Source organism: Mustela putorius, unplaced genomic scaffold, assembly GCF_011764305.1.
Source record: "Mustela putorius furo isolate JIRA1106 unplaced genomic scaffold, ASM1176430v1.1 tig00003853_pilon_pilon_pilon, whole genome shotgun sequence".
Lineage (NCBI taxonomy): Eukaryota > Metazoa > Chordata > Mammalia > Carnivora > Mustelidae > Mustela > Mustela putorius.
Genome location: NW_025422005.1, coordinates 11508677 through 11535907, shown reverse-complemented (window position 1 = coordinate 11535907; position 27231 = coordinate 11508677). Strand labels below are relative to the sequence as shown.

Genomic DNA, 27231 nt, shown 5'->3' with positions numbered 1-27231 from the left:
CATCACTACCCACTGTCCAGCTTTTACTCATTACACCCACTACCACCAACCAGGTACTGTATTTATTTGTTCACAGTCCTTCCTACTAGGTGCTTGCCTAGGTGGTCAATTTAGAAAGGGATTCCAGGGAGGAGTGAGAGAAGGAATGGGACCAGAGGAGGAACCAATACAAGCCTGTGTTGAGTCAGCCACCCACATGATCTTCTGAGGAGACTATGGATAGTGGTTCAGAATTCTGTCAGGAGAAGAAAGAGAAACCCATGTACCTCAGCTGCTAGCTCCTTTGGTCAAAGGTGGCCCCCATGGCAGTTTCATTCCCCTGCACTTCCGGGGCATCAAAGAAGCTTCCAGGCAGGAGACTCCTGAGGTGAGGCCACCTCCGACTGTCCCTGTGCAAAGCTGCTCAAAGTCCATGTGCAGTGGTCACTGCTGTGGTGGCCAGAGAGAGAGGCGGGGGCTGGGATGCCAGGAGGCAGGGACCTTCTGTGGAGATCTCCTGCACTGCTTCCCCAAGCACCTAGACGTGCGCTGGCCTGAGGAAAACAGCCACTAGGTATCTGCTGAATGCATGTGTAGAGCCACAGTCTAGTGGGCAGATAAGCAGCATTAAGTCTAGAAAATAAAACTCGAACTCGGGAGCAGGTTAATCACACAGCTGTCTTACAGAGCATGTGTACGTGTAGGTAAAAATATCAGTGGCAGAAAGCAGAGGTGACAGTGACCAGGCTCTTTCCACCAGCCACGTTGCTGAGTGCTCAGACGGGCTTTGTTACCTGTTTGATCCCTTTTTGGGCAGGGGGGTAGGGGGACAGGGGACGGACCTGAAGCCCGAAGTTATGTGACTTGCAGATGGAGGGTCCGGGTGACTGGAGCCCAAAGCAAGGCAGTGACAGGGAGTTAATGACAGAGCTGGGACCAAAACTCAGGTCCCCTAACTCCTGGGCTGGTGTCCCTGTCCCAGAGCTGGCCAGACAGAACAGGAGCTCAGAAAGAGTGAGGGGGGTAGGAAGGGTAAATTAAACACAGCCAGGCTGAGCTGGGTGGGCACTGCCTCCCCAGCTATTACCAGAAGAAGCTGAAGGAGGGCACCTGTAAGGCCCGAGAGATGGAGACAGCCATAGGCCGGCTGCGGTCCCGGAAGAAGCTTCCCTACAATCCCCAGCAGGCAGACTTGGAAGTCCCAGAACGAAGGGTTCTCAGGATCCTGAGCCGGCTGAAGCAGCAGAACTATGGTGAGGGCCTTGGGCACTGTGAACACTCTGCTCTCCTCTTTCCCTGGGCCCCCACAGCCAGACCCAGGAGCTAAGAGACATGGTTTCCCACTTCGGGCATATAACTGTGCGCATCAGCCAGTGGTCTGAGAATCACGGTATCCCACCTCTAGCCCTCTGATGAGGGTCTTCTGCATTCTTCCCCAGGGCTTAGCCCTGAGCACACGTTGGTCCCAAGAGCCTCCACCGAGCAGGAAGGGTAATTAGCAATCCCAGCTCACCATTTACTGAACACCCGCTGGGGTCACTCCCGGTGCTAGGCCCTTTGTAGATGGGCTAGAATTTAATGCTCATGATCATGTATTCACTCGATGTTACAGGTGAGAACAGTGGAACTGAGCAAGTTTAAGGCCAAGGCCCAGGGCCCCACAGCTAACATGTTTTAGAAAAGGCACTGTATAGCCAGGTCTGACTCTAAAACCTGTTCTCTTTTCACTGGGCAAGGTTGCCTCCCCATAAAAGCAAGTGTCACTGATTAGACTCCGACTGTGTGCCAAGTCATGGGCTAGGAGCTTTCTAGAGTCTCTCTAGCGTGCCTACCCGACCCATCACAAAGACATGTGCTCTTGTGTGAGCTGTTATTAGCCCTTACACTGTGCTCGGTGTGTTATCCCTTTAATCCTCACCGTCTGCTCTGTGAGGTGGGTACTCACCTCCAGCTTACACAGAGGCTCAGAGAGGTTAAGCAATTTGCCCAAACCCACCCAGCTCAGGATGCGGCCAAGCTGGGACTTCAGCTGGGTCGGCCTGCTTCCTCCTCCCTTGCCAGCTGCCAACCTGCAGAGCCCCTACGCGCAGGTGCCCTGCATCCCTCTCTGTCCGCGGCTGGACAAGATGGTCCGTCGGAAGCAGGGCAGCCACTACGTGCTGGACCCGTGCACCCCCGCCAGCCTGGGCCCTGACATCCGGAGCCTCCTCTTCCAGTCAGGATCCCAAGGAAGCAGGTGGGTACCCCGAAAGCCAGAGCTCCAGCCCAGGCCCATCCACCACCTTTTTTTTTTTTTTTTTTTTTAAAATGGGGCCCTGGCCTAAACCTTGCAAGAGATGATACCTGGAATACCGCTGCTCCCGGGAGGAAAAGGGGAAATAATGGAAATAGTAAGGAACTAAGCTTCGTTGAGGGCCCATGTGCCCCATCGACTGTGCTTAAGTCCGGGAACTTTTGCCTTGCTGTGCCCAGACTCAGTGGCACACACCATCTTTCTCTCAGGCTGGCACCACCACGCAGGGGTTAGCTTGCACGTCCTTTGCCGGAGTCTGATTCCATGTTAGGAGTGGTAGGAAACAGGCTGGGCTGCTGGATGGCGGCAGCTTCCCTCCCAGTCCCCTCCCAGGTACTTTGGGAGCAAAAGAACTCAGGACTTGCGCTCAGGCCCCCCAGCCCACCAGCCTGGCTCCACTGCATCCCAGGGAAGCCACCTCTCCCCTGGGGCACTTGGGAATGGCTCATTTCTTACCCCCCCTTCACTTCTCACCTTAGGGAACACGGCTCTGAGAGCTGCAAGTGGCTCAGTTCTGTGCCAGCTCGAACCCACTGACCTCTGGAGTCCCGACTCGGGGCAGCCATTCAGGACCTGCAGGCGGACAGGTTCTTAGGCCGGTATTGCTGCTGGATTTTGCTTTTGTGGCCTGGTAAGCCAATAAACACCAAGAGCCTTGGCCTCTGTGTCCAGTGCTGGGAAGGCCCCCAGGTTTTCACCCTTCCACCTGGCTCTCAGAGTGCAGGGCCCCTGCCTCCCACAGGCTTAGGAAACCCCGAAGCAAGACACACCCTGAAACCCTGCCAGGGTTGGGGCTCCCACTAGAGCGACGCTGGGGGCAAAATCTTGACTTTCTACGCATTCTCAAAGCACAGAGCTGGGACTCTCTTCCGTTGAGTCTCCCCCAAGGGCAGAGAGCATCTCTCTCCAATTGCTCGAAGGGAATGATAGGAAAGATTCTGGGCCCTAAAAGGAGCAGACCGACCCTGCAGAAGGGCAGAAGGGGGTGTCAGCCATACTCTCACCCGAAGAGCCCAGGATCCATGGGGGCCCTTCTCTTGGAACCTAAGGTTGTGTGGGTCTTTGTCCCCCAACCCACACACCACCCCAGGCCTATTTCTCTAACAGAGAGAGAGCTCCTCCCTGGGATGGAGCAGAGGTAGCTCCCCCAGTGGTTCAACAAGCAGGCACAGCAAGAGGACAGGAGGCCAGGGACTGAAATGAGGACAAGGCTCTGACAAGTTTAAAACATGTATTTAAAATACAATTTATAAAATGCTTAATCTGCCGACTCAGGAGCCCGCGGTGCGGGGTGGGGTGGGGTAGGCAGCTGCCCGCTAGACCAGCAGAGCAGGACTGCAGGGGTGCGGCCCTCCCTCCCATGCCCTTCTGTTCAGACACCCAAGGGGCCCATGTGCACCCTGGGGATCACACGACCAGGAAACAGGACCCTAGAGGTTTCCAGAGTCTCTGCTTACCAGGGAGGCTGGGGCAGCCCTGCCGGCCCATCCCTGAGCAGAGCATCCCCACATGGGGCAGAGCAGGGTATGGCTGGGCTGGACAGGGCAGGGCGGGGCAGTGGGCTCTGGAAGGGGCTGATGGTAGCAGATCGGGTGTTGCCTCCTGCCTGCAGGTGGGGAGCACCCTGATTGAGTGGGCTGAGAAGGGTTGGTCACCAGGCCTGGACCCCCAGCTCCTTTGGTTATAGGCTGACATCAGAGTAGTGGCTCATGGGAAGCGGTTAGCTGGAAGGTCTGAGGCCTGGCTCATGGGGTCAGGGAGGAGCTGGGGGAAGGGGACAGTACCATGAAGGCAGATAAAGGGGCAGCAGCCTCAGGTTTCTGCCCCCCCGCCCCCCTGGGGTTTTCCAAGCCAAAGCCTGCAGCTTACTTTAAAAAAAAAAAAGAAAAGAAAAGAAAAAGAAATAGAAGAAGCACTTAAGGAAAGTTACAGACAACTACCCCCCCCAAAAAAAACCAACAAAAAACAAACAAAAAACCCCACACACACAAAATCCAAACCATTCTCCCAACTTCCCTCCCACCTCCCCCCAACACAATACCGTTCCTTGTTTTCATTTTTCTTTTCTTTCTTTTTAAAATTTTGCCTGCCACCTCTCCATCTGGGAAGCCAAGGGTACAACTGCTGGTGGGTGATGGCAGGCACACAGCGGGCAAAGCCCCATCTTTGGCCCAAGGGAGGTGGGAACATCAGTCCCTACTACATCCTCAATCCGCAGACACCCATCAGCTGGCCTTCCCTTCGGCTCCCACTAGGGGAGGGGGAAAGAGCAGGTGGTCCCGATGGCTGAGCAATCAGTACTCCTGGCCATGCCACCTGGCCTACCTCTGTACCCCTCTCCAACTGAAAGGACAGTGTCATTGGGCCAGTAACCACTATTACATGAGGGCTAGACACTGTACAGCAAAAAGGAGGAAACTTGGTTGGGGCAGTGGAACTATAAAGACAGCAGCCAACCTTCTTCCTTGCCCAGTCCTGGGGGTCATCCCCGTCACAACAGCCAGTGGGCAACACGCAACAGCCCGGGCCTTCTCCATGACCGAAGCTCGGCTCCAGCTCTCCGCACGCACAGTCTCCTGGCTGCTCACCGTCACAAAGCTGTGCTACGGACGAGTCGCTGATTCAGCTGGCAGCTGGCCCTTCCTCCGCAGTGGGAGATGCAGTGGGACATGGCTTGCTGGGCCAACGTTCTCACAGGGCAAGGCTGAGAGCCAGGTGAGCCAAAGGTGGAGTAAGCCCGCAAAACCTAGCTTGTCACCTTGGCCACTAGCTGCCCGAATCACAAAATGTCCTATCACGCACTCCCTAACTCATCCACTGAGTGGGGAGGCTATCTGGCTGGCTGAGGGATAAGGCGCAATGCAAGAGAAGAGACCAGAGAGCCTGAGAGGACCCAGATTGTACACACACACACAAACACACACACACACGCACAGCTGCTCTAGGCAGTTGCCCTTAGCCTCTTCCACCTTAAAGAGCCAAAGCAAAACTCTAGGCTCTAGAGACAGAGAGGAAACTGCCTTCATTCCAGGCCCTCGCTCTGGAAAAATGGGTGAAGGGTAGCCTGGGTCTATGGGGAACCAATCTGTCACCACCCAACTTTGCAATGCACAGCTTGCCTTTTCCCAAATGTATTCAGAATGGTTGGCTCCCAAGGTAATGACTTCACGAAGGAAATGTACCAGGCGTGGTTACCGAGCTGGCGCCATCAACAGAGACGGTGCCCACAGACCTCTCAGAGCTCAGGCCTCGCTGGAGTGGGAAGATCCAGCCGCCTTCTGTGCACACTGGGCAGGAGGCTCAGGGTCCTGCAGCCACTTTCTCCTGGCTCTACTCGGGCTAAGAGCAAAACACTGAGCAAGTCTCACATCCCTTGCTTCTAAGCCCGGAGTGCATCTCACTCCCTGCTCTCTTCGAGAGGGAGCAGGCCTGGCTGGCAGGGGAGCCACCCTGAGGGGGATGGGAAGGGGAAGTCTGTTCACTTCCCCTATCTTCCCAAAATACTAGAGGTGGGGTTGGCACCCTCCCCAGGCTCTCTGAGCCTGTAGAGCTAGCTCAGTCTCCAGGTAGGGCCAAGATGCCCTGGGACTTAGCCGAGGGAGGGAGGTATAGGCATGGGGTGCTCATCTGTCCTGGGGGCTGCAGAGCCCTGCCCCTTTTCTGGGCGGCAGTAGGAATACAGAAGCTAAGCTCACCAAAGTCCTATTGGTTAATGTTTCTAGTGAATTTCCTAGAAACATTTTTAAGTAGACTACCAAACTACCCTTTCTCAATTAAAAATTCATTAAACTGCTAAAACCCCTCCCATGCACTTTTTCTTGCAAATCAGGTATTTGTATAAACAAACAAAAATAGGAAGGAGAAAAAAAAAAAGAAAGGATATTTTCAAATGGAACTTGCTTTTAAGTGATGAAGACATGCACTTGAGGGTGGGTGGACGGGAGTTCTCATCTGTGTTTTGAAATCCCAAATTAATGAGCATGATAAACTGTTATTGCTGGCACTGGCTTTACCCCAAGTGGCCAAGTGGCACCGTCTGACTCTCTACTCTGAGTCCTTCGTGGGTCCCCCCAACCCTCCCCTGACCCCCACCCTTTCCCTTTCCATTGACTTGGGACAGCCCTTGTAGACGTGCCAATCACAGTGGGAAGAGGGGGGGAAGGAGGGAGGTCACAGTGCATGGGGTTCAAGGTCACAGTGGGCGGAGCAAAGGGGATCACAGTGCAAGTAAGTCAGGTCGTTCCCTCTGCTCAAGTCCAGCTGTCTGCCACGGCAGTGCGACCCGTGGCGGACGACCCAAGAGGCGGTGATGACGGCGGCGGCGGCGGCGGCATCCTTCCCCGCACGCATTTATCTGCGCTGTTTGAAGCCCTGTGACCCATCTGGACCCAAAGGCTGTCTGATCACATTATTGGGCTGCCTGCTGTCCTCGGGTTGGGAGATCCTGGTAGGCCTGAAGAGAAAAAGATCAGAGGGAGCCCTGAAAAAGGACATAAAAGAGGTCCCCAACTCTTAAAACCAAATCTTAAAACTGCAGCTAGGGCAGAAGGCAAAGTAGCTGTCAGCCAACTCTGACTCCCTCTCTGACAAGCGGACTTGGGAAATCTGCAAGCTGGGAAGTCCCCGTGGGCACATGGGGCAGGTGATCTGTGTTCACCTTGAGCAGTGGCCACGCTCTTCCCCTGAATCTAGAGGGCGGGGGTGGGGGGAGTGGGGGGGGTGCTGGTGCTCAAGGGCCCATCTTGTCCTGAGGTCATGACCACGGACAGCTCAGCCTCCACAGAACTATGTGGCATGACCCTTCAGGGTCTCAGGCAAAGGAAAACTCCTAACCAAGAACTCAGTAGAGGGACCAGGCACCAGCTATGGCTGCCCTCCTGCTTCTCTTCAAATCATGTGGTTAATGGCTGACTCACATTAACATGGAAGAGTATAAGGAGAGAGACCTTTTCTGTCGCCAAGTGAAGGCTTGGAGGAGAACGGGAGTCTATCGAATGAATGAGGGGACAGGAAGAAGGTATATAGATTAGTTTAAGTCCCAGAATAGCAATCCCAAGGAGGCCTCTCAAAGTCAGAAAGAGGCTGTTTTAACAAATACCACTTTAGCAGGAGCTGACAAATTTACATAATGCAACTTCTAGGACTGCAGAGGGAAAAAAAAAAATGCTGGGAACAAAAAAGGATTTAGAAAGTTCACCAAACATCACAGAGAGCTATTATGAAACCTGGAAGATAACATCTAAGCACGTCGTGGGGTGCCATCTGCTGTGCCAGGTGGGGTTCTCAGAACACTATACTCATTTATTTGTACAACGAGCTGACAAGGGAGGTTCTCTGGTTATCCCATTTCCTCCACAGATGAGGCGACAGGGTGCAGAGAGGTTAGGCAGCCGGAAGTGGAAGGAAATGGCAGGTTCTGACTCAGAGTCTGTGCCTCTAACCTTTGTGCCACGCTGCCTCCCCCCGACCCCGCAACCCGCCCGTGCCCGCAACTGCAGAGGGGGCTGAGCAGGAAGCCATGACCTCAAAGCTTGCAGTCCTGAGCCAACGGAGCAGACCCTGAACTTGCCCACCAGGTCAGGCTTGGCAGCTGGAGCTGCCACGTTCCAGACCCGATTCTGCCTGCTTCTCACCACTCTGCCGGCCCGGCAGAGTGGTTGCTGGTGAGCCCCACCAGCTACACTCACCTGTCGAGGATGGGTTTCTCTTGTTCCTCCTCAGGGCTGGCGCTGCCCAGGATCCGCTTCCGGGCCTCGGCGTACTCTGCCTCCCGCTGCGCTAGGGACTTGACAGGAAGGGCTGGCCTGCTGGTGGAGTTGGGGCTGCTGACCACACCGTTGCTGGTGGGCCTCTTGAGGATGCGGATCTGTGGAGGGGGCCCCGTGGGAAGGCTATCGTCCTGAATCACAATGGGCACTTTGGGAGGAGATTTGGATTTCCTGCTGACAAAGAGCAAATACAGCTTCACAAGTCCTGCCCTTGACTACAGAGGACCCATCTGTGTCCCTCACCCACCCCCGCTTTTCCCTCCCTCCTCCTAATTCTATCTGTTATTCTCTGGCCTCTGACCAGACAGCAAAACTCTCACTCCTTAAGGGGGATTTCTCAAAAGAGCCACCTTGCCATAAGCTCACGAGGTCCTCAGGTCTGCTCCTCAGACCTAACCCCAGGCAAAGGGGGGCTGGAACAGCACCTCATTCTGGGACTTCTATCCCCAGGTTCACAGTCACGTCAACCACTGTTTGGCCCCTGTGGCAAAATATTTATGCCCAGATTCCAAAGACGTCAGTTAAAATCCCAACTTCCCTACACAGAGCAGAGTATATAACAGGCTGGTGTGGTGGGAGCCCCTTAGCGCAGGGTCAGCGAAGTGTTCACGCCAGCCATGGCCTTCCACCACATGTGCTCACGCCAGTCAAACACTACAAAGGAGCCCACTCCACCATCCCTGCCTGGCACCAAGACAGGATTTACCAAACTGCCTCAGCCTTCGGCAAGTGACCAGGGCCTCCCCGAGACAAGCTACACCAGACAACTGGGTGATCTCTTCAGAAGAGCTTCTGAGCAGAGACACCTCCCTCACCATGGCTCCCTGGGATGCGGGACGCGGCGGGGCTGGGTAGAGGACAATCCTAGAAACAGTGCTTGGCAGTGCTCAGAGGAGAAGCATTGTCCAAGGCTGGTGGATGTGCACACCGGGCAACGTGTCCATAAGGAGAGGTGGAAAACCACACAGGAAGGGAGAGAAACAAAAGCCAAAGGGAAAAAGGGATCCAGGCAGGAATGATGGACCTTCAGCAGCCACAAAGACCCTCCCCAGAGCAGCCCAAACTAGCTTCTCTTCAGAACCCAACAGCCTATAAGGGCCTGTTTTCAGAGCCATGGTTGTCAGGAAGGGAAGGGGCTAGAGGAACTCAGCTGCCGCCAGGGGACCTGGAACAAGTCCTGCGCAGGACAGGAATGGCGTGCCAAGGGGACTGTAACCAGACATCAGTGCAGTTGCTGAGACGAGCAGACAGACAAGGAGCCGGCCACCTGATCAGAGGCAGGGAGCCAGGAAACTAGCGGGCAGGCAGGGCACCCTGGCACCCCTGGGGAATGGTAAGCCAAGTCCAGAGAGGTCTCCTCCTCCTCCCTTCCCTGTCCCTGTGGGAAGCCCACAGGTTACCTAAGTCCAAAGTCAGACGGCTGAGGTTAACTTTCACCTGCTCTGAAACCCACTTTCTCCTCTGTCTGGGAAAATATCCTTAAAACGGCCTTTGAGAACTGAGAATCTTTTCTTCCAGAATACCCCTGTAATGCCCTCAGCCACCACGTCATGGAAGGCCCAGAGAAATCATCTGTCCAACCTCTTTATGTCACAGAGAAAGAAACTCATGTCCAGAGGGGAAAACCACTTGTCCCAAACCTCGGAGCAATTAGAACAGAGCCAGACCTAAAACCCACGTTTTCTGACATGTCACCTCCCCACTTTCCACCAAACCACCTCACACCACGTACCCACTAAGTTAGAAGGCAGATGCGACAGTCGAGCCTCACTCTCAAAGCCTCAAGCCACCATATCCTGGAGGGACATGCTCGGGAGCCTGCCCTGGAACCCTAACGGCCACCTGGAGAACACCACTGACTGCCCAGCCTCAACTGGCAGAGAGCGTGAGCCCTCAGACCAGACAGCAGCCTTACCTCTCCTTTTGTGTGATCTTCAGTTTTTTTTCCAACCGTCTGTCTATTTCCTAGAGGAAAAAAATGTATATAAAAGTGGAAAAAAAATCTCTCTTAGATAAAAACTTATGTCTTTATTTTCAGAGCTAAGGATGGTGTCCTCTGAGCAGGGGCGTTACTGTGCCCTTTGAGGTAATGGATGCAGACCTCCCTTTACTAGACTTGGGTTTGGGAACCTGACTCCCTGAGGGTTCATCTTCCTCCATCCCCATGGCCACGTTGACAGTTCTAGACCTCGTCATGCAGCTGGGTTCTTTGTAGAGCTTCCAACTCATCTCCTGGCCTGCCATCTGTCCTTCACAGAGCCACTCAAATCACCTCTCTACACAAAAATCTGGTTGTGTCACTTCCCCACTAAAACCCCTCAACTGCTTGCCAGATCAAGTCCAAGCTCCTGAGCCCGCCTCGCCCCCTAGCTTCCTTTGTCTTCTGCTCCTGTTTTACATCACTGTGAAGCTCGGCTGTCCCTAAGCCCCGGAAGAACTCTGCATGCCGATCAACCTGCCCGCAGTGGCCTCCCCTTTGCAAACCTCCACTGACCCTGCGAACTCCACATTGACATCGGCCTTTGCGTGGTGAAGTCCTCCCTGGCCCCGCGCGTAGTTCCTCACCTGCTTCTCAGACATTAAGCTCTCCCTTTCCCAGTCCTTCATGACCACAGGTATCACATATTTTCCAGCCTCTTCTCCCCACTGTTATGGACTTGGACTCTGGGACTGGCGCCTAGCCAAAGGTCTAGAACAAAACAGAAGCCTAACATCCGTGAAACTGGATGGCAGTGATCCCTCATGCCCTCGGCACCGGGAACTCTGAGGTGTTCCCACAGCCTGTGCACAAGCGTGCACACACTGGACAGGGGAGGCTGTGCGTGGACAAAGACCGAACCTTCCGGCTCCTTGGCTGCCCCACTACCTTTTCCTACAAAACATTCCACTCAGCTGTCCTCAGTGAGGGCAAGACCATTTAGCTACTGGAGTAGGAAAAAGTGTATGAAAAACTATTATTTCTCTGAAGAAAAGAACTCTTATAGTGGTTCTAAAGCAGGACTGGCTTTGCCCACTAGGGGACATTTAGCGATGTCTGGAGATGTTTTCGGTTGTCCCTGCCAGAGAGGAGGCAACCAGTGGGTAGAGTCCAGGGACGCTATGCTGTGAAAATCCTATAATGTACAGAACAGCCCCATGGCAGTGTCACCTAGCCCCAAATGTCAGCAGTGTTGAAGCCAACAATCCTGACCTACAGGACGTATGGGATTTTCAAAGGAGTCTAGAACTTGCAAAATGTGAAGAATCACTTCCTTAACTGCCAGTAAAGTCTTTGAAATTTGCTGAGACCCACCTCAAGGCCGGGTGGTAGCCAGTTTTGGGTAATGTTCCAAATGTCCTGCAAATGACTATTCTCCGGTTGGTAAGTACAGGTCACGCTGGTTGACTCGAGCGTTCAGAACCTCTCCATCCTTACTCACTTGTTAGGGCTACCCACTAGGCAAAGAATCAGAGATTATTTGTGCTGTGGGCCTAGATTCTCCCTGCCTGCCAATCATTTCCCAGAAGCCATCCAGGTCATTCCCATGCTCTTGGTCCTCAAACAGTTGTTGAATGCCAGCGTATGTCCTAAGCGTGAGTGAGAGGTCTTCCATCTGGTGGCTCCTGGCCCCTCCACAGAGTTAATGGGACCCTCAGAACACAGTCTGTTGTGCTTGCCCCTAAATATATGTGGGGTAAGTCATAAAAACAATGTTAAACACAACTCAGCACCAGGCAGAATAAATGTCAGTGTCAGACTGGATTGAAATCTAGCTCTGTACAGTGAGTCAAGCTTCATATTGTTTACAGGAGACAAAAACAAGAAGAGGGGAAGATGAGAAGGAAAAGAGAGAAACATACTCCGGGGAGTAGTAACCAAAAGAAAAACAGGTGCAGCTTTATTCATGTTAAATAATAGATTTTAAGGCAAAGAAGATCATTTCATAATGATGAACAAGGTAATTTACCTTGGATGGCTTCTGGGAAATGATTGGCAGGCAGGGAGAATCTAGGCCCACAGCACTGTCTATATCGGAATTGTAATTCTTTAAAAAAATTTTTTTTATTACTACCAGTGTTGTGGCCTGAGTAGATACTATGTCTCATATTAGCCTAAAGCCCGTTACCATGTAAGGGCTTTCCAAGGCTTTCCACAAATAACTTACAGTTTGAAATTTCCACACAGTATCATTTTGTTCCCATCTGCAAATGATACTTCCTACTCAAGTTTCTCCACCATAAATGCAAGGTTTAAGATCTGTGGAATTTAGAGGCCCTCAAACAGGGTCAGAACCAAGTGCCTCCAGGGGCCGGGCAAGTAACCCAAACTCCTTTCGCAGGGAGCACAGTGGGGAACTAAAGGAGCTGAGAGGCGCCGCAGGGCACTGCGCCGGCTGCAGGACACAGACATGCATCAGAGCCTTGGCTGAGAGGCCAGAGCTCCTATTTTAGGAAAAAACGAATTCAAGATTTTGTGGGAAAGCTTACATTTTTAAATTTTATTACATGAATTCTCACTTTCATATCACTATGAGGGCCAAATAAGGCATACAGGCAAACAGCTTAATAAAGGAGTCCATTTTTTAATGGACTATTTTTTAATAGGAGTCCATTTTTTAAAAAAAAATTGTGTTAAAATACATATTACTTTAGCTGAATGTGAGATGTCCCAACCAGGCTTTTCTCAGGAGAGCAAACTGCTTCCTTCTTTCTGTAGGGCCTCAGGGAAGATAGAGAATTTGCCCAGGCCCAGCAGATGGAGACGGGATAGAGAAAAGCCCTTCAAGATGGCACTATGGACCATGCCTGAATAAATGGGCCTCTGTCCCCAAGGTAGACATACCTGCCATGTAATGTAAATGGCTGGCTCTAAAAGTAATGACTCACATCAGTATAAAGCTTTACGGCTGTCAGTGCGCTTCCACGACACTCATTTTCTGTTCCCACCACCCCTAACAGACAAAGAGCTTTTATCGTCTTCTGTGGCTCTGGGAGGTTAAGAAACCAACCCGACGTCACACAGTAAACCACAGAGGCAGCCCAAGAATTGAGATCTTTTGAGGCCCTCTCTGATGCCAGCAACTCCCCACCAAGATGCTCAAACCCCTGGAGATGGTAAAGCCATTAGATCCCGATCTTCTCTTCCTCGTGTCCTCTGAACGCCACACCGCGCCCGCGCACTCCCATCAAACTCCCTCACACACCATCACACCAGGCAGGATGGCTTATCAGAGCCGAGCAGGAATTCTTCCATCAGATTAGAGAACAAGATGGAAATGCAACAGCTTCAGGAGAAAGCTGATCCTGACTACGTCCAGATGGCTAGCTGGACACCAGTGTGCCCAGAGCTAGCCCCGCTAAGAGGGGGTACCCTGCCAGCAAACGGAGAGAGCAGCTCCCTCTGGAGTCTGTCCAGGTATCATGAGTCAGTCCATTCTCTTTTTGGACAAGGACTTGCGATCAGTCTGCTGTCAGTCTCATGCTCCGAGAGCTGCACCAAGCCAAAACCTTCCCACAGGGTACACTATAAGGAGAATGCCTGTCTCCTCCAGAGATGCAGTAGCTCAGTGGAATTACACAGGCCTCAGAACGCTGTGTGAGGAAGCATCTAGATGTGGGCCCTGACAAGAAATCTTATCACCTGAACGCAACTTCTCTTTTCATAAGGATGAACAGAACCCTGGTCCACGGTCAAGACTTGTGTGTCAGAGGCCTAAACACCACACGTAGTGAAAGGAATACACATATAAGCTGCTCACTCTACGACTTCTCGGAGTGACCATGGCTCACCAGGACACGAGCACGTGTTAGGACAGAAGCATCCCAGAGGGGCTGCTAAGGAAAGTCTGACCCCGCGACTATTACTGGAAAGGCTATTTTTGGTCACGTAGCACTGAGCAGACTCCAGAAGATGATGCCCAGTGCTCTGCTGAGTGGTGTGGTCTCCTCTTTGGGTCAAAACCTAAACAAAAGCTCTGCTGTGACTAACGATAACGGGTATCACTTGCCCTGTGGGGCTACATCTCTACAAAAATGAAGTACACCCTTCTTGGTCTGAGAGAACAAGCAAAACCAGGTGGAAGGCATAGAGGCAGAAGGTCACGAAAACCATAATGGGGAGCCAGGCAGTCTGGACAGGGCAGGTCCCTTATGGGAGAGGCCTGGGTGACAAGCTGAACGAAGTCAGATGCAATGAAGCAACATCTGCAAATTCCACTCACCTGAGGAAGCAGCACAGCATCACTGGCTGCTGCCGCCCTTGCTCTTGCCCTTGCCCTTGCAATGACGGTCTTTGTGAGCCCCCACAGAAAGCTGGGGGATGGAGGCACACCAGGGAAGGGGACATCCCAGCCCATTTTGTTAGAGTCCCCGTCTTTAGAGTCCCCGTCTTCAAAAGGATCAAAGGAGACAAAGAGGTTAGGGATGAATCTTTAAGGGGAGGCAGGTTAGGAGTAAGAGGTGGATGAGGAAGGAAAAAACAAAGGTAGGAAGTGGAGAGGAGGGGCAGAAAGGCAAAGGAGAGCAGGGACTGGGCTGCTCCGGGCTCCGGGCAAAATCCAGGAAGTAACAGCATCAGCCACAGCCGTACTGCAGACCGGAATATTCAAGAAGCAGACTTTGCTAGTTTACCTAGGGGTGGGGAAGCCCAGGGGGACCAATTCAACTAGCCCAACTCAGAAGAGACAGAGTGCACAAACCCAAATCCGGCTCTGCTACACTATGGGGTGGAGGGGGTGTCCTCCCCTTTCTGATGCCTGACCTTCTGCTGTCCGCCAGCAAGAGTGCCAGGGACAGAACTATCCGGCTCCACCAGTGCGTCCCTCCCCTGGTAACTAAGATCCCTGGTCACCAACACAATCAACACAAGTCCTAAGATTTCAGAAATCTTGTATCAAATGGAGATTCCTGGCTCAGGTTAAGAAATAATCTCTTTTTATCCGCAGAAGTTACTATTTAAGTGACTCTTCTCAGATAATTTGCTTCTCTCTGTCAGTTTCCATTTCAGAAGGTGACATTTTCTGACCTTCCTCTCAAATTCTGTAATGACTGGTTTTGGACTCTTTGTGACCCATGATGTCCCACAGGCTCGTCTGGTCTTGTATAGCTACCCCAAATTGGGCACACTTTCCAGCTACACCACCCAGTCCTGTGGCCACCACACATGGCCAATCCCAACTGAGCTGTACTGTAAACACCAAATTCACAGCAGGTTTCCCAGACTTGGTCCAAAAATAGTGTAAAATAGCTTGTTAACCTATTATCAGGATTGATTACATGCTGACATGATACTATTTGGGAGATACTGCAATTTTAGTATTTAAAATATTAAAATTAGGGGCACCTGGCTGACTCAGCAGGTAGAGCATGCACCTCTTGATCTCAGGGTTGTTGAGTTTGAACCCCCCTCCCCCCACACTCCCATGCCCACTGGTTGTAAAGATTACTTAAATAAATAAAACTTTAAAAAATAAAGTTAATCCCACCTATTTCTTTCCACTTAAAAAAAATTTTTTTTAAAGATTTTATTTATTTATTTGATAGAGAGCGATCACAATAGGCAGAGAGACAGGCAGAGAGAGAGGGGGAGCAAGGTTGCCTGCTGAGCAGAGAGCCCGATGCGGGGCTCGATCCCAGAACCCTGAGATCATGACCTGAGCTGAAGGCAGCGGCTTAACCCACTGAGCCACCCAGGCACCCTCTTTCCACTTTTTAAATGTGGCTTTGAGAAAGTTTTAAGTTACTTATGTGCTGCTTGCATGGTACGTCCCTGGGCAACACTGCTTGAGAGCTAACTTTTGAGTCTCAGAATTCTAATCTTAAAATAAGATGTATCTATCTCTGGTACACAATTTTTTTTTCTTTTCCCAACGATTCCATCTATTCATTTGATAGAGAGAGAGAAAGTGTGTGTGCTCGCAGGCACAACCAGGGTTAGTGGGAAAGAGGGAAAGGCTACCGGCTGAGCAGGGAGCCCAACGCAGGGCTTGATCCCAGGACTCTGAGATCATGACCCAAACAGAAGGCAGGTGCTTTAACTGAGTCACCCAGGTGCCCTCTGCTACACATTTAATCTTTCAGCAACTAGCAACCGAATGCCTTAGGTACCCAAGGGGCATGCTGTTTACGCTGTGCAAAACCTCCTCTGGTGCGTCCCTTCATTTTGGCAGTACAGCAACGAGCGCTTACCCAGGGCCCAATGTCTGGCCCAGGCCCGGCTCTGAGTAACACTCACCACCTCGAGTCAAACCAGCTCTGAAACTGCTGTTGCTGGAGTCACCAGTGACCTCCACTGCTGCCAAATTCCACGGTAAATTCTACATCCTCACTTCACTCAACCTCCCAGCCTCATCCAACACTGCTCAAAACTCCCTCCTTAAGGCATGTCTGTCCGTCCGTCTTTCCTTCCTTCCTTTTTCTTTAGACAGGGAGGAAGGGAGGGGCAGAGGGAGAGAACCCCAAGCAGTCTCCATGGGAAACACAGAACCTGACAGGGGGTTCAATCCCACAAGCCTAAGATCATGACCGGAGCGGAAATCAAGAGTTGCACACTCAACTGACTGAGCCACCCATATGCCCCTCCTGAAGATGGTGCCCCATCTTCTAGACCAGCCTCCCAGTCTCCTCCTACCTCCCTGGTAGCTTCTCTCTTACCCCATATTTGATTTCTTTTGCAACAGGACAGGCTCCTCTTCCTCTCTAGATCCCTAGAGGTTGGAGAGTTCGCACCTCTCCTCTTCTGTAACTCCACTGGCTTATTCAGTGATCTCATCTACTTCCACAGCCTTTTTTCCCCCCCCTACTTTTTAGATTTTATTTATTTATTTGAGAGAGGGAGTGCGCACGAGCAGGGGGGAAAAGCAGACTCCCCGCTAAGCAGGCCGCCAGAGGTGGGACTCAATCCGGGGACTCTGGAATCATGATCCAAGTTGAAGGCAAACGCTTAACCGACCGAGCCCCCCCAGGGACCCCTCCACAGCTTTATAGACACTAATAGACAACTGATGACTCGACATGCCTACTTTGATTTTGCAAGGGACCTAACCTCACCAGGTCCAAAATCAAACTCTTGATTTCATTGACTCACCCAAGCCTGTTTCTCCCATAGACCCTCCACTTAGCCCATCTCAGAAATTCCAGTCTTCTCGCAGATCAGGCCAAAGACTCTGGAGTCATCTCTGATGCCTCCTTCATACTTCTAATCAGTGGAACTTGGTTCTACTTCCAAAACATGTCCTGGATTTTCTCAACACTTCTGCTGCTATGACCTCCCTGGTCCAAATTACCACGGCCCTTGAATGGACAGCTGAAATAGCATTTTCATCAGTCTGTGTTTCTACTCTTGCCCCTACAGCTTATTTCACACACAGTGGCCAGAACGATCCTTTTAAAAACCAAGTCAGCCTCTGCTCAACACCCTCACATAGCTTCCTATTTCAAGGTCATATCCACCATGGCCTACTAGTCTACAGGATCTGGCTCCCTGAAACTTCTAACCTCTTCTCTTACCACTCTGCAATTACTATTAGCCTCCACCATTCCTCAAATAAAACAAGCATGCTCCAGCCTCAAGGCCTTTGCACGTGCTGTTCCCTCCGCCTGAAATGCACTTCCACCAGCTTCTGCACACTTTCCTTCTCACTTCCTTCAGGTCTCTCTGCCTATCCTTGTTGAGAGGCCTTCTCTAACCACCCCCCCAGCCCCCCCAAAAGACACTTACCCCAGACACTTTCTATGCTCCATATTTTTTTTTAGAGATTTTAAAATATTTATTTATTTGACAGAGAGAGAGATAGTGAGAGAGGGAACACAAGCAGGGGGAGTGTGAGAGGGAGAAGCAGGCTTCCCAGTGAGCAAGGAGCCTGATGCAGAGCGCTCGATCCCAGAACCCTGGGATCATGACCTGAGTTGAAGGCACACGCTGAATTAAGGACTGAGGCACCCAGCTACCCCTGTTTTACTTTTCTTCATTGTGTATGTGCAGAAAACATTACTGCTTTACTGCCCATCTTCCTCCAACAGAAAGCAAGCTTTATGAGAAACTTCATTCTCTACAGTTATCCACCGTGCCTAAAATAGTACCCAACACATGAATTCATGAACCATCCTATGAAGCAGGGTTTTAGGGATATATTCCCATTTCACGAATGACTTAGAAACTGACTCTGAGAGTTTAATGTAACTCAGCATGGTTCCACAGTGCATATGATGGAGCCGAGCCAGAATCCGAAGTGGGTCTAGTGGGTCCAAAGGCAGCAACACTGTCCATATTCTAAATAAGAGTGAAGGGGGCACCTGGGTAGCACAGTTGGTTGGGCGTCCAACTCTTGGTTTTGGCTCAGGTCATGATCTCAGGATTGGGAGATCAAGACCCATATCAGGCTCTACACTCAAGTGTGGAATTTGCTTGGGACTCTCTCTCCCTCTGCCCCTTCCCTCCCACCTGTACACACCCTCTCTCAAATAAATATTTAAAAAACAAACAAACAAAAAAAAAAATAAGAGCTAAGGCTGCCGTAGGCATTTTTCAGCAATGGTGGTGGCAGCAGCATTCTCCCAGCACCTGCCACAGATTCATGTAAGGAAGACACGGTACCCTCCCTCCCTTGACCACCGCTCATACTCAGCACAATCTGAGGGATGGACAGCAGCCTTGCTACACACGCAGAGGTTCAATGACTTGACTAAGGCCACTCAACTAGTAAGTGACAAAACTGATCCCTAAATCTCGAGAGGAGGAAGCCGAAAGGTTCAGGAGCTAGCTAGCGTGCGGCCACAGAACTACTAAAGCAGGAATAAAGGCTGATGGGGAACACCAACCTGCCTCCCCTGCACCCCAGGTCAGGTTAATGCAAGCGCATTAACCTGAGGAAGGACTACAGCAGTGGTAGATCACAACGAAGTCCGGAGCTTAAATCGGTGAAGAAACTCCCAAAAGGAAGTAATTCTTCAGCAGAGGACAAACCTTACAATTTAGATGTATCCCAAGCTAGAGAGCCTGAGAAACTATGAGTTGCCATGTTGAGACACTGTTTCCTTCTGCTTCCAGGACCTCTTCAAAGGGGCTCCATGGGAGGGAATCCATGCAACCCTTTCCTTTAAAGGTGCAGAACAGGCAGCAGTGGGAGTAATAATGGTGGTGAGCCCTGTCCTTGGAATAAAACAGTGAGTAGAATCTAACAGGGCTCCCCTTTCTCCAAGCTTATTATTGCTTTTCCCTACAACTCATAGAAAAAGGAGTGTATTAGTCCTCGGGTGAAGCAATAAAAGAGACCTCTCAGCCAGTCTCAGAACTTTCCTCTCTACCCAGACAGAGGGCGCACTGGAGGGGCTGGAGGGCTGACGGCATCGCACTCTGCTCTAACACCTGCCTTTGTGTGACACTTTACTAAGTGTTCCACTCAGCTCTCACCGTCAGGCAAGGCAAGACTTTATCAACCTAAGTTTACAAAAGAAGAAACCGAAGCTGACAGAAAGATAGGCAGTGATCTGCCCCAAAACCAAACCTGGCACCTAAACCCTTAGCCTAGCCTTCTAACTTCTGTTATTGCCACAGATGGAGGAAGTGGGTCACTAACTGGCAGGAGTGTCCTACTCTTTCCTCCCTTGAAAATGAAGACAGAAAGGCTCCTCTCCCAAAGGAAATATGCATTTGGACTCTGGGGAATGGCACAAAGTCATTCTTCCCTCCCCTCTATACCATCAGCTACACCACCACCAGGTTTTATCCTAACACCCAAAGGCACTACCATCAAAGGCTAATTAGAATCATGGCACTAAGCAGGGGCAGCAAACACAATGCCTCCAGGGCCAAGCCGATAAAGCAAGCAGGACAGAACACAAGAGGTAACACAATACATAAAGTGGGGACTCCAGAGAGGAGAGGAGAAGAGAGCAAGGAAGACTCAGGTAAAGGGATCCGAATTCAATATATAAAAAACAATGTGCACCCCAAAGAGTGTACAGGCTGAATACCCAAGAGCTGCCAGTATGCAACTACAGATACAGGAGTCCTTCAGACAGCAGATGGGGTTATTCAATCTTCTCAAGAGATCTGAGCAAAACTTATTTATCTCTTCTCACTTGGCCAGACGTTAAAAAGTTATTTCCCTCCTATAATCCATGTTTCCACCAGTATGTCACTTGCCATCAGTGTTCACTATTCTTAGTCTTACAACGGAGAGCAGCAGCATCCTTTCTCAGACATGGAAATTTAGTACCTCATCATCAGGCCTCATCATCATCAACAGAGGCAAAAGGTCAATCCCAGGTGAGACAAGTAACAACACCTCAAAGGAACTAGCAACTAAATATCCTAAAGCACTTAACTAGTTAATTATCTGCTGAAAAGCAAAGGTAAATAAACAGTCCAGAACACTCCCTCCAGTGTGGGCTCAGGATGCCAACAGCCAAGCTGAGAACAAATCAACCAAGTGATTTCCTCTCCTGGACACTAGGAATAAAAACACCTCCAGGGGCGCCTGGGTGGCTCAGTGGGTTGAGCCGCTGCCTTCGGCTCGGGTTATGATCTCGGGGTCCTGGGATCGAGTCCCGTATCGGGCTCTCTGCTCAGCGGGGAGCCTGCTTCCCTCTCTCTCTGCCTGCCTCTCCATCTACTTGTGATTTCTCTCTGTCAAATAAATAAATAAAATCTTTAAAAAAAAAAAAAAAACACACCTCCACGTCTCTAGGTCACAGAGACAGACTGGGGAAAGGAACATACAAATGCACTCTGCCCAGGCTGTAGTGAGTCCTTCACATACCATCTAAGAAGCCCTTCCAAAAGGGGTCTGTGGGCTCATGGTCCGAGTCCACTCACCAGTGAGACAAGCAACCAGGTAGCAAAAAACAGAACTGACAGCTGGAGGGTCACAAATGCCTGCATAAGCCAAGGCAGCCAGCGCATGGAGGGCTGGGAATTTGGCTTTCGAGGTCTAGGAAGAGCAGTGACAATCCTGACCTCTCCAGATTCGCGTCATAATTATCCTGCAACTGTACGTATTATTCCTTTTAGAAAGGAATGACTGTTATTTCCTGTGTTCATTTTATAAGGGCAAGGGTTTTGGGTGTGGGGAGGAGAGGACTTGCTGGGAAGGACATTTGGAAATGCCTCACCCTCCAGGATTAGAGTCTTTATCTACATAAGGGCCAAAGTCAGGATGTGTTGCTAATTTCTGAGGTAGTGGGTCTTAACCTCTATCTTCCCGTCGAACATCCTGCAGAGAACTGAATGTTAAAGAGAAGGATGCTTGGCAGAGGCTAGCAGTTAAAAACACTTCAGCAAGAGAAATCTCTATGGTTACTACTTAAAAAAAAATGCATTCTGTGTTTTGGCCACAGCTATAAGCAGCTAAACTCAGTCTTCTCCTAGGAAACCAACAAGTCAGTAACTGTCCCAAGAGAAAAAAAAAATTTCTATTCCTGTAGGGCAAGTGTGCAGGAAAGAACACAGCATACCTTGTGAAGGCTTCAACCTGATACAGCCAGAAAGGGGCATTATGGCAGGGAAGCCACTGCAGTATAAACGTGAAAACTGGAAAGAAAGGGCTGGCCCCAAGGATACGTTTGAGTCATCAGATCGAGACAGCAGTGCCTTTTCTCTTTGTAGGCATTTACTGAAAGCTTCAGAGCGATACACTAAGTTCTCTCCCGTTGTGTAAGGAAAAGCAAGAAGGCCTGTCTGTGACTGCCTGAATTTCTGGCCCACAGCAACCATGGCAGTGCTCTCAAACACCCAGGGCATGCTGGGAACAGGCCCCCCATGCAGCCCAATGAAAAGAGCTGAGAAGTTAGAGTGAAAAGCTCATTATCCTACCTTCTTTGAAATCATAGTGAAACAGATCTTTTTCCAGAATCTCAGGGACAGACTGCTCAGCATGATGATGTCTACACTAGCCAGCTGCTTTACAGAAAGCCCTCACTGAACACATCACAGTCCTTCCGACCCAGTCTTCCCGGAAAGACTGGAATAGCTTAGAAGTGGTTCCTTCAGGCACAGCAGTACACCGGGACTGGGCTTCATACCACAAGTCTTAAATGCCTTCTTTACTATAAGGATAGACAAAGAAATCAGCACCAGGGAGCTCCAAAATGACTGTTATTTGCCCACTTACCCACAGCCACTGTAAATATTCTATAATGACAACAGTTACAGGAAGTGCTGAGGACCTCAAAGTGAGGTAGAAGCCATGCTTCAGGGAGAACAGCCTCTTCTCTAAAGAATAAGAAGTCTGGGGCGACTGGGTGGCTCAGTGGGTTAAGCCTCTGCCTTCGGCTCAGGTCACAATCTCAGGGTCCTGGGATCGAGCTCCACATCGGGCTCTCTGATCAGCTGGGAGCCTACTTCTTCCTCTTTCCCTGCCTGCCTCTCTGCCTACTTGTGATCGCTGTCAAATAAATAAATAGAATCTTTAAAATAAATAAGAAGTTAATCAAAGTTCTTATCTCTTAAAATCTACGTCACTACCCTGCTAAAAAATAAAAAATCCTTTAAAGTTCTCTTTCAGGACAAAGTCCAAGGGCCCCAGAACCAAAAACAATGAGGCCCCCCTTCCTGATCTGGTCCCTGCATACCTCTCGGGCCTCATCTCTTTCCATTCCTCTCTGCCAACCCCCTACACTACAGCCAGAAGGAAGTATTTGAGTATTTGTAGCTCTTCCAATGCAGCACATTCTTCTCTTGCTGCCTGTATGCACACTGGCCCTACACTCTACCCACCCCTCCCAGATTTACTACAACTTAATTCAAGTGTCCTTTGAATCATCACCTTCTCTACAAGGCTGTCTCTGATCCCAGCCATGGTACCCCATCTATGCCTCTTCCAAAAAAAGTGCTGCCTTACCCGTCTGACTCCTCCACTGGACTGGGTCCAGTGCCTGGTATATAGTATTCAGTGTTTACTGACACCTTCCTACAGTAGACTTGTATGCCACGCAGCATTGCTGGGTGGTCATGTTTAGAGGCTCAAAGAGGGGAAAAAAGTAAAAATAAATTTGAATTCTAGTCCAGAAGATCAGTTATCCTTTAACTTAAGATACATTTTCTTTCAATTAGCTACACAACTTGCCCTTGCCAAAAACAAAAAGCACTTTCAAGATGCAAAGAAATCAGAGAAGTTGCCAATGCATTATAATTAACTACCAGTCCAATTCCATTTGTGTACCATCTATCTTCCCCCAGGATTGGATTAGCCCATTACCTATGAAACAGACTCAGTCATGTCTTTTTTTTTTTTTTTAAGTCTAAGTAAGTGAATATATAAAGCTTCAAACTATCAGAAACTGAGCAAACTGTTGACCTGATTTTTCTTTCCTGAAGCACAATGATGTCTTCCAATTACAAAATGCTCTATTTGTCCCCTGAAATGTGCTTAAGAAAAATACAGAATTTAGAGTTTGAATCAACATTAACTCAATTTACATTTTCATTTCTCCCAAAGGCAGTATATTTTGAAAGAAGCATTTCCTTAGTGGAATGTAAGCCATATTCCTTGAATTGTCCTTTGATTGGGGATGGAACTCCTTGGGAGGAAACAGGCAAAGGCACAATTCTATATTAGGTCAATGTTCACCATACTAAAAGCAAAAAGCAGCCTATTTGCAGAACATATGTAGTGTTTCTCAAAGCCTTCCCTAAAATGACACAACAGCATTTGATATTGAGTATTTTGAAGATATGCAAGAAAAAAATGACCTCAGATGTATTGACATATAAGACATTCCAGGGCGCCTGGGTGGCTCAGTGGGTTAAGCCGTTGCCTTCGGCTCAGGTCATGATCTCAGGGTCCTGGGATCGAGTCCCGCATCGGGCTCCCTGCTGAGCAGAGAGCCCGCTTCCCTCTCTCTCTCTCTCTCTCTGCCTGCCTCTCCATCTACTTGTGATTTCTCTCTGTCAAATAAATAAATAAAATATTAAAAAAAAAAAAAAAGACATTCCAGCATGTCAAAAATTTTTTGTGGTGCTGAGGGCAGGGATCACCAAAAGCCTCTACTTTCAAGGGTGAGAACTACTTTCAGATCATATAACGTTAGAGGGCTCACTTCAGAAATTAGCCAATCCCCATTTGCTTGTCTTCCCGCCATCCAGGTTGCTTCTTTGGAAGGGTGGGTACTTAACACTCATTACTATGTATCAGTTGGAAGACAGGATAAACAGAAGCTGAAACTTTTTCCATTACCTATGCAACTAGCTACATCTGAAAGACTTGTACAATGCATTGGTTTCCCAGTCATGTGGACATAGTGCTTCATCCCCCTCTCTGGCTCTCCTGCAAAAGTGCATGTCTACAAAATCCTTCATGAAATTCAAAATGGGAACCAAATTCAAGAGAGCCTTCAAATATAAGCCCCAAACAAACATATTAAAAAAGAAAGGTGATGCCCAACTCCCAAGTCTTCTCGAGGTCCCGGTAGACAGCAAAATGCTATAGACTGAACCCTGCTTTGGAGTCAGATAGGCTTGGTGTCAAATCCCAGCTCCTTACATCTGTGTGATCTTGGGCAAGGCAAGTTACTCCCTAAACCTCAGTTTCCTTGTTTATAAAAGGACAATAACCACAGGTTATGTCAATGGTTCAATTAAAAGATAGAGAAGAAACAAGGATTTTGGCAATTACCACTCATTATGTCAACAAGGCAAGGTCTGGGTTCCATCTCTGTACCTGGCACTTTTAAAGGATTTTACTGAAGCAAAGCAAGAAAGAATAGTGAAAACATCAGGAAGATCTGAATTAAATCTTAGATCTCTGGGGTTCGTTCAGCTGTAAAATGTGGGACTGGGCTAGCTGATCCCTTAGTGAATCACACGTTCTGAAAAACAAAAGTAATCCCCAATTTCCGAATCCTGCATGCATTCTTATCATTTCCTTCTGAACATGAAATGCTCATGTCCCTTAAAAACAGGTGAGAAAAATCACAGAAAGGCCAAGATGCTCAAGCAGCTTATCATCGGAGTCTCTCAAATTGCAGGCCAGGCTTCTTTTTCTTTGCAGGAGGGTGTCTGAATGATACACTCATATTAGTGGTAGGCAATAAATGCCTGTACCCGGAACTTTTGCATTCTCTGGCACAAAGTCACAGCTAAACACACTGCGTACCTAGCACATAGAGACACTCAAAAAATGTTTGTTGAATAAATACCCAGATGACACCTGTTGCTCCGCTCCGGACAAAATCTTTCAATTTTTCTCCTAACTTAAGTCAAAATTCAAGAAAGACTGTCAGCACATAAGAACTGTACCAAACACCTGAACGACATAAATTTTCAAAACCTTAATTATGCTACGTGGAAAAACATAAACACCGTCAAAGAAATGCTGAACCACCGGAAAAAACTTCGAAGCCAAGCAGTTTCAACATTCCCGCAGGGATACACCCACTGCGGCGAGGGTCAATTTCTTGGCGTCTTCCAGCTCTACTGAGCACCCTCAAAGGGACTGAGGGGTGGGGCGAGGTGGGGGGCGCCCAGCTCCTGTTCTACCCTGGTACACTCGGCTCTCCAAAGCTCCACTCCCAACACATAAACCTTGAAGGTGGCTGTCACTCGAGCCCAGCACTGGACAGACACGAACACGGGGAGACCAAAAGGCCATCTCCCCATCTTCACGAGGGTCACCACAGAACCACAAACTCTCAGAAGACCCAAATTAATCACAAACCTAATGGAATTGGTTCCGGCTGTCCCAGCTTAGGATAAAACTATTTTCCTACAGCTTCTGGGAGTCAAACAAAAACTCCAAAAGAAAAATCGAACGGCCCCTTCCCCCCTCCCCCAGGAATGTGGCCACTTTACAATTCGCAAGCACTCTCCGAGACCTTCGCCCGGGGCTCAGATCGTTGGGTGACTCCCAAGGGAGAGGGGCTGCCCGCCGGGCTTTCGGTTGTTCCGGTGGGGTCCCCGGGAGACCCGCCTGCAACGGGCTCTCAGTAAAACTGAAACAGAAAAAAACCCCAGACTCGCCCACCGTGGCGGAAGGCGCGAAGCAATAGGGGATTTTAGCGCAGAGTGGAGGGGCCCAGAGACGACTCAATTTCCTCTCCTGCCCTCCGCAGCTCTTCTCCGGAGCCCCGCATGCCGCCCAGGTCCGCGCACCCCCCGCCCCCACATGGTGTGTCCCTCCTCATCAGAGCACATGAACTTTAAAATGGTGACTCGGGCGCGGGGGGGGGGGCGGCGACAGGAGAGGAAGGGTCAAAGAGCCCCGGGACGAGCAAGCGGGCGCGGGAGTCAAGGAAAGAGCCCCTGGGTGGCGGGTGGGGCGCCCTGGGTGACGCGCACGTCGGGGGTACTGAGGGAGGCGCACCGGGCAAAGGGGGAGGGAGAAATGGAACGCGGCCCCTTTAAGAGGCCTTCACGGCGCTCAGGGACCGGGGGCCTCTCCTCCACCCCCGGCCCGGCGTGTGGGTCTTTCCTTGGGGAGAACCATCCCCAGGCCCGCTCCCCGGAGGCTCCCCTCACGCCAGGTCCCGCCCGGCCCTGCCCCGCGGCGGCGACTCCTCCTTACCCCGCTGTCTGCCGCCTCCTCCCAGCTCTCAGCGACCTCCTCATCTTCCATCTTACTCGCCGCTTTCCCTCCTCCCCCACCCCCTCCCCGCGCCTGCGCCCTGAAGCGCGCCTCCGTCGCGGGCGCCGGCACGCAAAGCTTTACTCAATGGACCCCGCCCCTTGCCAAGCCCGGAAGACGCATCCCGCCGGGGCCCACTAGCGTAGAGAGAGCCATCTTGGGAAAGGGCAGACGATCCCGAAAGTCGCCATTTTTCTTAAGGGCAAGTGTTGACTTTCGTAGTGAATGGGAGAGCCCCTGTGAAGTCATCGTCTTGAGTACGGAGAGTGTGTTCTTTGGAGCCATCTTTTCTAAGGGCAGGCAATTACTGAAAACTTTTTTTTTTTTTTTTAAGTGAGTCGTAATCTTTATAAACTGCAGACTACGCTTTTTTCAAAGTTCTGAAAATGTTTTATACCTCACCAGATAATGAAGAATACCTGCTGATGCATAAGACATTATTTTTGTGTGATGGGGAGAATTTTTTACAGTTTTCCTGCACACAAAGCAGTATTACAAGCGTCTGTTAACCCTCCTTTGTATCCTCAGTAAGAACATCCTTAGTTGATAATACCAGCACCCGAGTTGGACAACCAGCACTACTAAAGTTCTCCTGAGTCATTAACGACAGATACATAATCATTTCCTTACGCATCTCCCTAAACAATATTCT

At 50.2% G+C, this 27231-nt stretch overlaps 2 protein-coding genes across 12 annotated transcripts in view; one reads left to right on the top strand and one right to left on the bottom strand.

Moving 5' to 3' along the window:
- Positions 1-2930, top strand: part of SPATA21 (spermatogenesis associated 21) — a 36809-nt gene extending 33879 nt beyond the window's left edge. For all 5 annotated transcript variants that reach the window (XM_045063827.1, XM_013048618.2, XM_045063826.1 and 2 more), the window contains 3 exons: positions 1060-1232; positions 2041-2215; positions 2752-2930. In XM_045063827.1, coding sequence (XP_044919762.1) covers positions 1060-1232; positions 2041-2215; positions 2752-2809 — 406 coding nt within the window. In that variant the 3' untranslated portion in view covers positions 2810-2930. The remainder of the gene's footprint in view (positions 1-1059; positions 1233-2040; positions 2216-2751) is intronic.
- A 556-nt stretch (positions 2931-3486) lies between these two features.
- On the bottom strand, positions 3487-26657 carry SZRD1 (SUZ RNA binding domain containing 1). 7 transcript variants are annotated; one of them, XM_045063831.1, is made up of 5 exons: positions 26520-26587; positions 10606-10729; positions 9956-10005; positions 7960-8211; positions 3487-6725 (listed from the first exon to the last, which is right to left on the bottom strand). In XM_045063831.1, the coding sequence occupies exons 2-5, from the start codon at positions 10645-10647 to the stop codon at positions 6623-6625; spliced, it is 447 nt and encodes a 148-aa protein (XP_044919766.1). In that variant the 5' UTR covers positions 10648-10729; positions 26520-26587; the 3' UTR covers positions 3487-6622. The 7 variants fall into 7 exon arrangements, with proteins under 7 accessions (XP_044919766.1, XP_004741442.1, XP_004741439.1 ...); XM_004741385.3 differs by having other exon boundaries at positions 7960-8214; positions 26520-26586; XM_004741382.3 differs by lacking the exon at positions 10606-10729 and having other exon boundaries at positions 7960-8214; positions 26520-26635.
- Between the last annotated feature and the right edge of the window lie 574 nt (positions 26658-27231).